The sequence below is a fragment of the Pseudophryne corroboree genome, chromosome 1 (assembly GCF_028390025.1).
Source record: "Pseudophryne corroboree isolate aPseCor3 chromosome 1, aPseCor3.hap2, whole genome shotgun sequence".
NCBI lineage: Eukaryota > Metazoa > Chordata > Amphibia > Anura > Myobatrachidae > Pseudophryne > Pseudophryne corroboree.
In genome coordinates, this window is record NC_086444.1 from 943,637,794 (window position 1) to 943,652,661 (window position 14,868).

The 14,868-nt window shown below is 45.0% G+C and overlaps 1 protein-coding gene across 6 annotated transcripts in view; it reads right to left on the reverse strand.

Annotated features, from left to right (window-relative positions):
- Positions 1–14,868, reverse strand: part of INPP4B (inositol polyphosphate-4-phosphatase type II B) — a 1,055,719-nt gene that overhangs the window by 123,415 nt on the left and 917,436 nt on the right. For all 6 annotated transcript variants that reach the window (XM_063920402.1, XM_063920401.1, XM_063920400.1 and 3 more), the window contains one exon: positions 9,570–9,687. In XM_063920402.1, the coding sequence (XP_063776472.1) occupies positions 9,570–9,687 (118 nt within the window). The remainder of the gene's footprint in view (positions 1–9,569; positions 9,688–14,868) is intronic.

Here is a 14,868-nt window from a genome sequence, read left to right on the forward strand (position 1 = left end):
TGATCTACTCTCCATCTCCTCATGACTGTAACCTCCCAGTGTCGCTCCAAATTGCTCAACGTTACAGGAACGTCATTGCCCTCCTTGATTCCGGAGCAGCTGGGAATTTCATAACCGAAGCTTATGTTAAACGGTGGTCCCTACCCACCGAGAGACTGTCCTCGTCCATCTCTTTGACTGCCGTGGATGGCAGCAAGATTTTTGACGCAGTCATTTCCTTAAGGACTCTTCCAGTTCGTCTGAGAGTGGGAGTTCTTCATTCTGAGTATATTTCTTTTTTAGTGATTCCAAGAGCCACACATCCAGTGGTTTTAGGCCTTCCATGGCTCCGTCTCCACAACCCATCAATTGACTGGACGACTACGCAAATACTGGCATGGGGTCCCTCCTGTGCTGAGACTTGTTTAGCCAAAGTTCTTCCTGTTTGTTCTTCCTTCCCCAGGTCATCTGATGTTCCGCCTCCTCCATATCAAGACTTCACGGACGTGTTCAGTAAAGCCTCTGCTGATATCCTTCCTCCTCATAGAGAATGGGACTGCCCAATCGACCTCATTCCAGGGAAGGTTCCACCGCGAGGCCGAACTTATCCGTTGTCTCTGCCTGAGACACACTCCATGGAAGAGTACATCAAAGAGAACCTGGCGAAGGGTTTCATCCGACCATCTTCTTCTCCAGCCGGCGCAGGCTTCTTCTTCGTTAAGAAGAAAGACGGTGGTCTGCGTCCGTGCATCGACTACAGAGGTCTGAACGACATTACCGTCAAGAACCGATACCCTTTACCCCTGATTACCGAGCTCTTTGATAGAGTTAGTGGTGCAACTATTTTCACAAAGCTGGACTTGAGGGGTGCCTACAATCTCATCCGAATCCGTGAGGGTGACGAGTGGAAGACCGCCTTTAACACCCGTGACGGACATTATGAGTACCTCGTCATGCCCTTCGGATTGAGCAACGCTCCAGCAGTCTTCCAGCACTTCGTGAATGAGATTTTCAGGGACATCTTGTACCGCCATGTCGTGGTTTATCTAGACGACATCCTCATCTTTGCTAATAATCTCGAAGATCATCGTTTCTGGGTAAAAGAGGTTCTTTCCCGTCTCCGTGTCAATCACCTCTATTGTAAATTGGAGAAGTGTGTGTTTGAAGTTAAAACCATTCCGTTTCTAGGTTACATTGTGTCCGGTTCCGGACTAGAGATGGATCCTGAGAAACTCCAAGCAATCCAGAATTGGCCTATACCCTTAAGCCTCAAAGGGGTCCAGAGGTTCTTAGGGTTCGCCAATTATTATAGAAAATTTATACGAGACTTTTCCACCATTGTGGCGCCTATCACTGCATTAACCAAGAAAGGTGCTAATCCGTCCAAGTGGTCCGAGGAAGCTACACAGGCCTTTCACCTTCTGAAGCAACGGTTCATCTCTGCACCAGTTCTGAAACAGCCCGACACCGACTCTCCTTTTATCTTAGAGGTAGATGCCTCCTCCGTTGGAGTAGGAGCAGTGTTATCCCAGAGGGCCAAAGATGGACATCTACATCCTTGCAGTTTCTTCTCCCGGAAGTTCTCCCCAGCTGAGCGCAACTATGCCATTGGCGATCAGGAGTTGCTAGCCATCAAGCTCGCTCTGGAGGAGTGGCGATACCTGTTGGAGGGAGCTTCCCACTCAATCACCATACTTACCGACCACAAAAATCTTTTATATCTCAAAGGCGCACAATGTCTGAATCCTCGTCAGGCCAGATGGGCACTTTTCTTCTCTAGGTTTGACTTTAAACTCCAGTTCTGTCCGGGTTCTCAGAATCGTAAGGCCGATGCCCTTTCCCGCTCATGGGAGCAAGAAAATGAGTCCGAGTCTGCAGACAAGCATCCTATTATTAATCCGTTGGCATTCTCCACGGTAGGGATGGACTCTACGCCTCCACCAGGGAAAAGTTTTGTTAAGCCAGTTCTAAGGAAGAAGCTCATGCATTGGGCCCATGCTTCCCGTTTTTCTGGACATACAGGCATTCAGAAAACCCTTGAATTTATTTCTAGGTCCTACTGGTGGCCAACTCTGAAGAAGGACGTTATGGAATTTATTGCCTCCTGCCCAAAGTGTGCCCAACACAAAGTCTCCCGCCAGTCGCCTGCGGGGCAACTGGTTCCATTATCTGTTCCCCGTCGACCTTGGACCCATTTGTCGATGGACTTTGTTTCCGATCTACCTATCTGCAACAAGTTTAATACCATCTGGGTGGTAGTTGACCGGTTCACCAAGATGGCACATTTCATCCCTCTCACCGGTCTTCCGTCAGCTTCCAAGTTGGCTCAAGTGTTTATACAAGAGATCTTCCGACTTCACGGTCTTCCTGAAGAGATCATCTCGGATCGTGGAGTACAATTTGTAGCCAAATTTTGGCGAAGTTTGTGTCAAGCCCTCCAAGTCAAGTTAAAGTTTTCCACGGCTTACCATCCTCAGACCAATGGTCAAACCGAGAGGGTGAATCAGGACTTGGAGGCCTTCCTCCGTATATATGTGTCTTCCTCTCAAGATGACTGGGTTCAACTCCTTCCTTGGGCCGAGTTCAGCCACAACAATCAATACCATTCCTCATCTTCTTCTACACCATTCTTCATTAATTATGGATTCCACCCTAAAGTCCCAGAATTCCAACCGCTTCCCGCAACTTCTGTTCCAGCAGTGGATGTCACCTTGCGTCAGTTTTCAAATAACTGGAGGAACGTCCGCGCAGCCCTGCTTAAAGCCTCATTCAGGTATAAGAAGTTTGCCGATAGGAAGCGTAGAGCGGTTCCTGCTCTCAAGGTGGGTGATCGTGTGTGGCTGTCCACGAAGAATTTGAGGTTGAGAGTTCCCAGCATGAAATTTGCACCTCGCTACATCGGACCCTTCAAGATTGAACAAGTCATCAATCCTGTTGCCTACAGGTTACAGTTACCATCCTTCTTGAAAATACCAAGGACATTTCATGTTTCTTTGTTGAAACCGCTGATCCTGAATCGGTTTCATTCCGCACTTCCTCCAGCTCCCAAAGTTCAGACTCAACGGGGAGTCGAGTACGAGGTGGCCAAGATTTTGGACTCACGTTTCCGTTACGGTCAGTTACAATACCTCATTGACTGGAAGGGCTATGGTCCTGAAGAACGCTCTCGGACCAATGCCTCAGACGTCCATGCTCCTGCCTTGGTCCGAAATTTCCACGCAAAGTTTCCTTTAAAGCCTAAGAAGTGTCCTGGGGCCACTCCTAAAGGGGGGGGGGGGGGGTGCTGTCACGATCCGGGTATCTGGACGCCATTACTTACCCTTCAGATGCCTCCTAAGGCTGGCTCAGCGTTCCAGGACCGGATCCCGCTGTTCCTGAGTTTCCACATGCAGAATTTCATCAGCCGCGGCCTCCGCTGTGCCCGCGTGGTTAAATGTGCGCTTGTCAGTCTGGCGTCTCCTGTCTCCTGTGGCCGGCGTCGCCATTACTGTTTCAATTCTCACATGGATTACAAACCAAACTTCCCTCCAAGTGTCTGCATGGGCGCAGCCATCTTGGATTTTGTCATCTGATTATTTCCACCAATCTGCTGTCTGTATTGTTGATTTGCATAATTGCCTAGCCAACCCCTTCCTCGCTGCAGGTATAAGTATGCTGTGCCTGAGCAAGGAAGGCGTCAGTGCTTTGGTTGTCTAACCTAGTTCCAGTTTGTCTCTCTCCTGTGGTTGTCTTCCAGGTTCCAGCTCCTGTCTCCAGACTTCTGCTATAGAGACCCGCACCAGCATTCCATCTGCGGTGTAGCCTGACTCTCCGATCCATTCTGGACTCACCTGTTTCCAGCTACAACAATCACCTGCTTCCAGCCCAGCTTCCCGCAGTGTACAGCTTCTCTTAAAGGGCCGGTGTCCTTTCTGCAGTTTACCACTCTCCACCGGTATTATTATTTCACCGCTCTCAAACAATCACCTGCTTCCAGCCCAGCTTCCAGCAGTGTACAGCTTCTCTTAAAGGGCCGGTGTCCTTTTCTGCAGTTTACCACTCTCCACCGGTATTATTATTTCACCGCTCTCAAACTCCAAACTTCATTATTATTTCATCGCTCTCAAGTTCATTTATTATTTAACTGGTTCCAGCCAGTATCCACTCCATACCAACAACAGTCTGGTTCCAGCCAGTATCCACAGCAGCCGTTTTACCTTCAGCAGCCCAGCCTTTCCTGGAACATCAGCTGGTACGATCCTGGGTTCTCTCCATTGCTACAGTCAGGCCTGGTAAGGACTTTCCAACTAGAAGATTATAAGAACTGTCTCACACTACCAGTGCCTGTGGCCCTTGCCACCCTGTAGTACCCAGGAATTGTATTTATCCTCTGTTGACTTTTATGTTTCCTTTTACTGCTGCTGTGTTACGGAGTTTGTCATAATAAACATCATTGACTTTTATCCTGGTTGTCGTGGTCACGCCTTCGGGCAGTTATTCTACATGTTACTTACATGTCTAGGGGTCTGATACAACCTCCCAGGTTCCGTTACATCTCAGCCCCTACAACTGAGGCTGCCTCCCGTCAGCTCAGGCCCTCAGTTGTGACATAGACAGTACGTCTTTAATCTATGTGCTTTGACCAAGGTACTGATAGCGCACTCCTGGATTGCGCCTCTGGGCCCTAATGTTGATCTGTGGATCTCACTTGTGAATTCGGTTGTATCCCATGAAAAATTTGTTTATATATCTAGAAAGGCCCCAGATAAATTTTATAAATTATGGGACAGATGGCTTTCTTCCTCGTTTAATCAGCGTATCAGTGTCTCTGCACTGCTAATGACTGGTCATTTTACCGAATCTACAGATGAACAGTGTCCCCTATATTATATGGAACTCCAGAATACCCCCTTTTCTTGGATATTCTTTGACTGTGTTTGCTTTTATACCATGACCTTCCACGGTATTACTACTTATGATTTTTCTGAACCTGAAGGACCTTGTTGGTTAATAACGAGAGATCACACCGTTCAACTGTATATATATTTTTTTTTTAGTTGTACTTTTCTTTATTGTATGTTTATGCATATATACTTTAGTCTGCATATTCTGTAGCACCACTGCATATGTTGTTATCTGTCTGTCTTGAAAACCAATAAAAATGTATTGAATTAAAAAAAAAAAAAAAACAGACAAGTAGTATTGTTGCCTAAAGCATTTTCTACAATGATTAAAGACATGATAGGATCTGATTGGCTGCTATGGGCAACACCACAACTTGCCTATTTTAGAAGCCTTAGTAAATCTACCCCATACTTTTTTTTATGGACTTTTTTCTTAAAAGGAAGAAAACAAAGGAAAACAGTTATGACATGATAATTTTTTTCTTTATTACTTTTGTGGGGTTTTTTTTTTTTTTTGTATCATGTAGAGGCCTTAATGGGTCAGCCAGACTTCAAACTGGTAAGTCCAATGAAAACTGGGTCTTATAGTCAGCAGAGTAATTAATATTCTATTGTTCATAGGGTATCCGGTTGATAGATAGACAGTCTAGTTAGACAGTCAATAGATAGACACCATGGGGTAAATTTACTAAGATTCGTAATTTCCGAAAAAAGGTCAAAGGTCAATCACGAATGACATCGACAGTGTAAAACTGCAACTTTTTGAATTGATTACGATGGATTTACTAAGCTGTCGTATTCGGGTTTTTCTTTTCTTCCGATGTCGATGTCATTCGTGGTTTTTTACCTATTTTTACGGCAGTGATTAGCAAAACACTGCCGACTTTTTTTACAATCAATCTCGGCCGGATCTGTGTGATCCGTGCTGGGGTTTATTTTTTTTTATTTTTTTAATTAAACACTGTAAAATAATAAAAAAAAATGCGTGGGGTCCCCCCTCCTAAGCATAACCAGCCTCGGGCTCTTTGAGCCGATCCTGGTTGCAAAAATATGGGGGGAAAAATGACAGGGGTTCCCCCATATTTAAGCAACCAGCATCGGGCTCTGCGCCTGGTCCTGGTCCCAAAAATACGGGGGACAAAAAGAGTAGGGGTCCCCCGTATTTTTAAAACCAGCACCGGGCTCCACTAGCTGGACAGATAATGCCACAGCCGGGGGTCACTTTTATATAGTGCCCTGCGGCCGTGGCATCAAAAATCCAACTAGTCACCCCTGGCCGGGGTACCCTGGGGGAGTGGGGACCCCTTCAATCAAGGGGTCCCCCCCCCCAGCCACCCAAGGGCCAGGGGTGAAGCCCGAGGCTGTCCCCCCCCATCCAATGGGCTGCGGATGGGGAGGCTGATAGCCTTTGTTGTAAAAGAAAAGATATTGTTTTTAGTAGCAGTACTACAAGGCCCAGCAAGCCTCCCCCGCATGCTGGTACTTGGAGAACCACAAGTACCAGCATGCGACGGAAAAACGGGCCCGCTGGTACCTGTAGTACTACTACTAAAAAAATACCCAAAAAAAGACAAGACACACACACCGTGAAAGTAAAGATTTATTACATACATCCACACAAACATACATACATACTTACCTTATGTTCACACGCAGGTCGGTCCTCTTCTCCAGTAGAATCCAAGGGGTACCTGTTGAAGAAATTATACTCACGAGATCCAGGGGTCCAGGCTCCTCGGGAAATCCATGGGTAATCCACGTACTTGCATAAAATAAGAAAACGGAAAGCCGAGCCACGAACTGAAAGGGGCCCCATGTTTTCACATGGGACTCCTTTCCACGAATGCCAGAAACCCACTCTGACTGATGTCTAAGTGGGTTTCTTCAGCCAATCAGGGAGTGCCACGTTGTAGCACTCTCCTGATCGGCTGTGTGCTCTTGTCCTCACTGACAGGCAGCACACGGCAGTGTTACAATGTAGCGCCTATGCGCTACATTGTAACCAATGATGGGAACTTTCTGCCCTGCGGTTGACCTAAAGTGACGTCACCGCTGAGCTGAAAGTTCCCATCATTGGTTACAATATAGCGCATAGGCGCTACATTGTAACACTGCCGTGTGCTGCCTGTCAGTGAGGACAGGACCACACAGCTGATCAGGAGAGTGCTACAACGTGGCGCTCCCTGATTGGCTGAAGAAACCCACTTAGCCAGAAGGCAAAGTGGGTTTCTTGCATTCGGGGAAAGGTGACCCATGTGCAAACATGGGTCCCCTTTCAGTTCGTGGTCGGGACACCGTTTTTTTATTTTTGGCAAGTACGTGGATTAACCCTGGATTTGCCGAGGAGCCTGGACCCCTGGATCTCGTGAGTATAATTTATTCAACAGGTAGCCTTGGATTCTACTGGACAAGAGGACCGACCTGCGTGGGGCCATAGGTAAGTATGTATGTATGTGTGTATGTAAGTAATAAAATTATACTTTCACGGTGTGTGTGTCTTGTCTTTTTTTGGGTATTTTTTTAGTGGTAGTACTACAGGTACCAGCGGGCCCGTTTTTCCGCCGCATGCTGGTACTTGTGGTTCTCCAAGTACCAGCATGCGGGGGAGGCTTGCTGGGACTTGTAGTACTGCTACTAAAAACAATATCTTTTATTTTACAACAAAGGCTATCAGCCCTCCCATCCGCAGCCCATTGGATGGGGGGGGACAGCCTCGGGCTTCACCCCTGGCCCTTGGGTGGCTGGGGGGGGGGGACCCCTTGATTGAAGGGGTCCCCACTCCCCCAGGGTACCCCGGCCAGGGGTGACTAGTTGGATTTTTGATGCCACGGCCGCAGGGCGCTGTATAAAAGTGACCCCCGGCTGTGGCATTATCTGTCCAGCTAGTGGAGCCCGGTGCTGGTTTTAAAAATACGGGGGACCCCTACTCTTTTTGTCCCCCGTATTTTTGGGACCAGGACCAGGCGCAGAGCCCGATGCTGGTTGCTTAAATATGGGGGAACCCCTGTCATTTTTTTTCCCATATTTCTGCAACCAGGATCGGCTCAAAGAGCCCGAGGCTGGTTATGCTTAGGAGGGGGGACCCCACGCAATTTTTTTAGCAAAAATAAGCACTTTCACACCCCTTCCCACTGATATACATGCACGGATCTCATGGATCCCTGCATGCATCTCAAATCACGGATAAAAAAAGCAGGTCTGTTTTTTTTTAGGACTTTTTTACGAGTTGTAATTTTTCACGGCAGTGTTTTGTGTTTTTTTGCTTTGCACTTCTTAGTAAATGACCGAGATTCATACTTAAACAGCCGCGTTTTGACCGATGGTGTATTCATTCGTAATTTTTTACCTGAACTAGCAAAAAATTACGAATGCCCTCATCACTGCCGTGATTAGTGTTTAGTAAATGACCGAGATTTACCGAGATGACACTTTGATGAAAAAACGGCATCTCGGTCAAAATCGGGAGCTTAGTAAATATACCCCCATATCTTAGACAGACATTAGGTCGACAGGGTCAAAAGGTCGACATGAAGAAGGTAGGCAGTACAAAAGGTCGACCGGGTCAAAAGGTCGACATGAAAATGGTCGACATAAGCAGATAGACAAATGTTTTTTAAAATGTAACATGTTTTTAGACTATTTCATACCTTCTCTATACATGTCGGCATAAAGTTGGTTATAAACATTGTGACGAGCGCAGCGAGCTACCGAGCTCGAAGCGTGGCGAGCGAAGCGAGCCCCACTAGGGTATGGCTTTCTACAATTGGGGTCCCAGATGACAAAACTATCCACACAAACCACAAAAATGCAAAAAAACATGGTGTCTACCTTTTTTTATGTCGACCATTTTCATGTCGACATTTTGACCATGTTGACCTTTTGACCCGGTCGACCTTTTGTACTACCTTTTTCATGGCGACCTTTTGACCCTGTCGACCTTTTGACCCTGTCGACCTAATGTCGGTCTAACATATGGTGTCTATCTATTGACTGTCTAACTAGACACTGTCTTTTATACCACACCCTGTTCATAGATCTATTAGTATTTATTTGCATGGGAAGCCTGATTCAGCAGTCCATGCGTTTAACAGGTCATTTCTACCTGAGAAATCAATGTGATGTTCCTTGATGTCATGGAAATTTTCTTTTACAAATGTGGAAATAACAATTTCCACATTGGTTAAAGTTTTGCATCTGATGTGTAGCCTATGCATAAAGTAGAGAGAATTTGTTTCCTCAGTTCTAAAAGATGTATTCTTATTGGATTAGTTCCTACGATCCTCTGATCCAATTATGTGAATTTGGTTTATTTTTTTGTATTTCATGTCGCTATTTGTATAGATTTATACACACCACTAGAGAATAAAGCCTCAAATAAAAAAAAAAATCGTCAAATTAAGGGTTTTACAATTTAAGACTTTGATTTATTATTTATCATAGAGGTTTGTTAATAAACTTGATTGAAAAATGAAAATGTCAGACTTTAACAAATGTAATTAATAATTCCAGCATGGAGGCAGACAAAATACAAGGATATAACTTGTGATTTAATAAGAGGGAATTCATTGTGGCAATATCAACATCACAATGCATCATAACACTAATTAGTTGTGCAACCTTATACTGTACGTTTTGAAAAACAAAACGCTTTCTAATCTAATTTCCCAAGATGTGAGAAAGTCGATGTCTGGTACAGGCAAGGCTTACCGTCTTCCAGTCACAGCAGGCAGAAAGTCGTCTGATTTAGCCTCAGTTATTTTAAATACTACGTGCCTCAAATCCGAAATACTGACCGCCATGTCTTCTAGCATTCCAACTTCCTCACCTAGGTACAACATGGTTAGCATAAGTGACAGGTACGTGGAAGTACTCTTTGTAACATACTGTATTAAAGTATTCTTATTATACACCTGCTGACAATAAATATGTAACTTAGCTTACCATGAATAACTACATGGATAAACGCAGAGTTACGTTTTCTTTTCTGTCCTTCACGTTAATATTTTCTAACATTTCAAAATAATGGACATTTGTACAATTTGCTATTGCAGAGGTGCATGTTTGCAGTTTATCTTAATTTTATGTATACTCTACCCCCCAACAAGACAAGACCTGTAGTTATTATGATCATAAAAGCCTATTTTTTTTAATCCTTAGAGCCTGTATTTATGCTGTATTATTTATAGTGAGGGAGATTTGTATCCTGCATAGAAATCAACAGCAGAGGCGTAACTAGGGTAGGGCGAGCAGGGCACGTGCCCTGGGCACCGTGGCGGGCACAGCAGAGGGGGGCGCCTGCGCCACCATCCAGGATATCGCTCCCGCCCACGCACCCACAGCCGCCACCACCTGACCGGCCGCAGCCGTCGCCACTGACTGCACCTGTTTTGCCGGAGCTGCCGAGCAAGTCCTGCTGTGGTGCTTGGCGGCGTTACTGCAGCGGCTGTTAGCCTCCCTCCTGCTGGGAGCATGACCGCGATGTTAGCGTCACGCTCCCTGAGCTTCTACCTGCTGCCAGCCCTCACCGTCGCTGAGAGGTGAGGTGAGGGAAGGGGGGGGGGAAACACTGATAGATGTCCTGGGACCCTCTGCCCTCAGCTTCCTGGCTGACATCTTCTGCAGGGGAGGGCTGGCCCAGCTGCACCAGTTACAGGTAAGGTGATAATGGGTCATGACTGAGAATTAATATTCTGTACCAATGATGCTGTCATTACCACTCACACCTCCATGGCATGCTGCTCTGTGCAATCTGCTGCCCACCTTATATTGGGTCTGTTATAATTGCACAGGTGCTGTAACCGCAGAGTGTCATTGTATCTATCCCTGCATGTCAAAGAGTTATATGCATGCGTTATTCTGTATCTATAACTGCATGTAGTTACACTGTTATATGCACACACTATTTAATCTGTATCTGTCACTGGATGTCACAGAGTTACACTGTCATATGCATACACTATTCTGTATCTGTCACTGCATGACACTGTTATAACTGATAACTGTTACTGTCATGACACTGTGCTTTAATGTGAATTTCGGCTCATTCTGTGTACTATAATGTGAATTTCAGCTCATTCTTTGTGCTATCATGTGAATTTCGGCTCATTCTGTGTGCTATAATGTGAATTTTGGCTCATTCAGTGTGCTATAATGTGAGTTTTGGCTCATTCTGTGTGCTATAATGTGAATTTCGGCTCATTCAGTGTGCTATAATGTGAATTTCGGCTCATTCTGTGTGCTATAATGTGAATTTCGGCTCATTCAGTGTGCTATAATGTGAATTTCGGCTCATTCAGTGTGCTATAATGTGAGTTTCGGCTCATTCTGTGTGCTATAATGTGAATTTCGGCTCATTCTGTGTGCTATAATGTGAATTTCGGCTCATTCTGTGTGCTATAATGTGAATTTCAGCTCATTCTTTGTGCTTTAATGTGAATTTCGTCTCATACAGTGTGCTAAAATGTGAAAGGTCTAGTACTAAACATTATAATGGGTAGCATAAGGATAGTATAAGGTCTAGTACTAGTATAACCAGTACTAGATAGTATAAGGGGTCCTACCACACTGAAGGACACCCCCCCTTTTGAGTGGCCATGCCCCATTCTTCGGCGCACACATAATTACACCCTTCACTTTTCCATACCCTCACTTCAAAACTTCCACTTCGACCACTGCACCTACATCTATACATATACACCCTGACATCTTTATGCACAGTGACACCTATTTGTGTAGGAGATGATGATGGTAAGGTGCATGTGGAATTAAAAAGAATGTTCCCAGTATGACATGAAACAGCTGGCGTGTCATGTTGGCACATCCTATTCTCAGTGTCCACACCCCCTTCTGGCGTGTGGCCATGGCCATTTTTTTCAGAGTGCGCCAGAGGCATGCACACATACTTTCCTTTGTATTTTTTTTTGGGGGGGGGGCGCCATTATTGATCTTGCCCTGGGCTCCAAAAACCTTAGTTACGCCTCTGATCAACAGAAAACATGCAGCTGCTCAATTCTAAACAATCAGAGATATTTCCAGCAAATGCTTAAACTCTGGGACTCTCTGGAAATCAGGGGCAATGTCAGCCAGCGTCATGCTTATTTGCATCCTGGAGTACAGTAGGTGCATACAATTTAACCTGGCGGAAAGTGTAGCGTTAGACAAATGCATGTATCTGGTCGATGTTACATACAGAATCTCCATGCCAGTTCTGAAGTTATCACAAACCTCTCTAATGTCCCAGTTAAGGCAAGACAGTCCTAATGTGAGTGCATTGTGCTGTCAGTTTGCCCTTTTGTCCTGATTCCTAAGACATCATGGATTATGGGGGTAATTCCAAGTTGATCGCAGCAGGATTTTTGTTAGCAATTGGGCAAAACCATGGCCCTCATTCCGAGTCGTTCGCTCGTTCTTTTTTTTCGCATCGCAGTGAAAATCAGCTTAGAGCGCATGCGCAATGTTCGCACTGCGACTGCGCTAAGTAATTCTGCTATGAAGAAAGGATTTTTACTCACGGCTTTTTGTTCGCACCGGCGAACGTAGTGTGATTGACAGGAAATGGGTGTTACTGGGCGGAAACACGGCGTTTTATGGGCGTGTGGCTGAAAACGCTACCGTTTCCGGAAAAAACGCAGGAGTGGCCGGAGAAACGGGGGAGTGTCTGGGCGAACGCTGGGAGTGTTTGTGACGTCAAACCAGGAACGACAAGCACTGAACTGATCGCACAGGCAGAGTAAGTCTGGAGCTACTCTAAAACTGCTAAATTTTTTTTGTTCGCAATATTGCGTAAACTTCGTTCGCACTTTTAAGATGCTAAGATACACTCCCAGTAGGCGTAGACTAAGCGTGTGTAACTCTGCTAAATTCGCCTTGCGACCGATCAACTCGGAATGAGGGCCCATGTGCACTGCAGCGGAGGCAGATATAACATGTGCAGAGAGAGTTAGATTTGGGTGTGGTGTGTTCAAACTGCAATCTAATTTGCAGTGTAAAAATAAAGCAGCCAGTATATACACTGCACAGAAATAAAATAACCCACCCAAATCTAACTCACTCTGCACATGTTATATCTGCCTCCCCTGCAGTGCACATGGTTTTGCCCAATTGCTATCAAAAATCCTGCTGCGATCAACTTGGAATTACCCCCTATGTCCCCACTCAATATGGGGAGCAGCTAATACGTGTGTGTGTGTGTGCGCGTGTGTGTGTGTGTGTGCGCGTGTGTGTGTGTGTGGTGAATCATCAAACCTTTTAGGGGAGGGAATATTTAAAACACCTTGGCATGAGGGATCACAAGTGGATGTCCACACCCAGGGGTGTATTAAGAGAGCAAGAATCCCATGTACAGTCTCCATGCAGGCTCCTTCCTCTCTAGCCAGAGGCGCAGGTCAGCAGGCTCTGGCACTGTGCTAGGTCTACTGTACAATGTTCCCAGTGATTCTTCTACTGCATATGTGCAACTGCTGGAAAATGGCCACCATGCCATTCTCACTATGATTTGTGCAACACTGCCACTGCCAACGCTGGACTCCAGAGAGGTAAGTATTAAACATGGGTGCAGGGTGGGCAGCATGGCCCGCACACACTTGCCCACTGCCAACACCACTTTTTGTATGCAAGGACACATTATCCTGATTTAGGGGGAGAAAACCATGTAATGCTGGTTAATAGCAATACGCTTGACACCCACTCCCCCCCCCCCCCCCCCCCACACACACACACAAACAAATATTGCTTTGACTTGCAGCCTGATATTACAGTGGTTCTTGCTTTGTGTGAGCACTCTATATGGATTTGTGTAGAGTTATCTTTATAAGATGACAATTCAGTTATGTACAAACTGTGATAAAAACAATTGAACATAGTAGGACTGGGAATTATTTATTTGTCCAACTGGCATCTTCAGTGCAGTTTGATGTGTGGTGTGTAAACCATGCAGTGTATCTAAGGAACAACAGAATATCAAACCACATGAATAAAAATTTCCAATGCCAGTTTTGAGACCTCAGACAGACTGATTACTTTTTTTGTAAAGTTTTGTACATTAATCATATATATAATTAATTGAAAATAACTGATAGCATGGTTCTGCCCAAATTCCACAACCTGCCCCAGTGCTGGACATCTTGGGTTCCCCTGTATAGTGAAAACCAGCGTTTTTCTATGCTGAATGTGATATGATGGACTCATGTCGATCAAGATACTTTATGTAGAAGGTAACAGGATTTTTTTGTTGTTTTTTTGTCCAATGGATTATGGAAGGTAAACATAGAAGGTGGTTTTAATTCCAGTTGTTTTTTTGTTTTTTTAAATGAACAATGTGTTTTATCAAATTTACATTTATTTTAACTATATCGGGGTTTTTGGTTTTTTTTACATTTCTGAAATTAGGATCAGGGGTTTGATGACACCCCTCCACTGCAGATGGACCATTGCTGCCCTGGTGGCATTAGTTTCCTGTCTTTGGGGTGCCTGCAAACTTGAAGAGGCACCCTAGGTGTAGAAGTGCACTGTTACAGTTCTGGGGCACACTGCACTGACAATAGTGAAAAATGGTCCTAGCACCAAACACTAGAAATGAATTCATCTCTCATACACCACCACATTGCCCATACCAAACAAGCTTAGTCAACTATAGTTACCTGTTGTCCAGTAGCCTTTTAGTTATCTTCTTAGTACAATACTGAAGACAACCAACACAGACTACCTAATGTAAGGTTAAAATAGACGCCAACCAATGTCTCATCTCATCCCAATCATCACTCCACCTTTATGCTTAATGCAGTCTTTCTTTCACCCTGTGAAGGAGTAGAAAGTCTCTGCTTTCCTGTTCTCCAGATGCCCAGAAGCATGCACTCTGATTCACATTTTTCACACAGATCCTCACACTTCACTCTATCTTCTTAACATTTTATTACTTATCATTGCTGAACTTTTAAGCACCTATAGTATATATTATTTGGCATCTCCCTACTTTGTCGGCATAGATTAATCACCCTCATTGTAAATA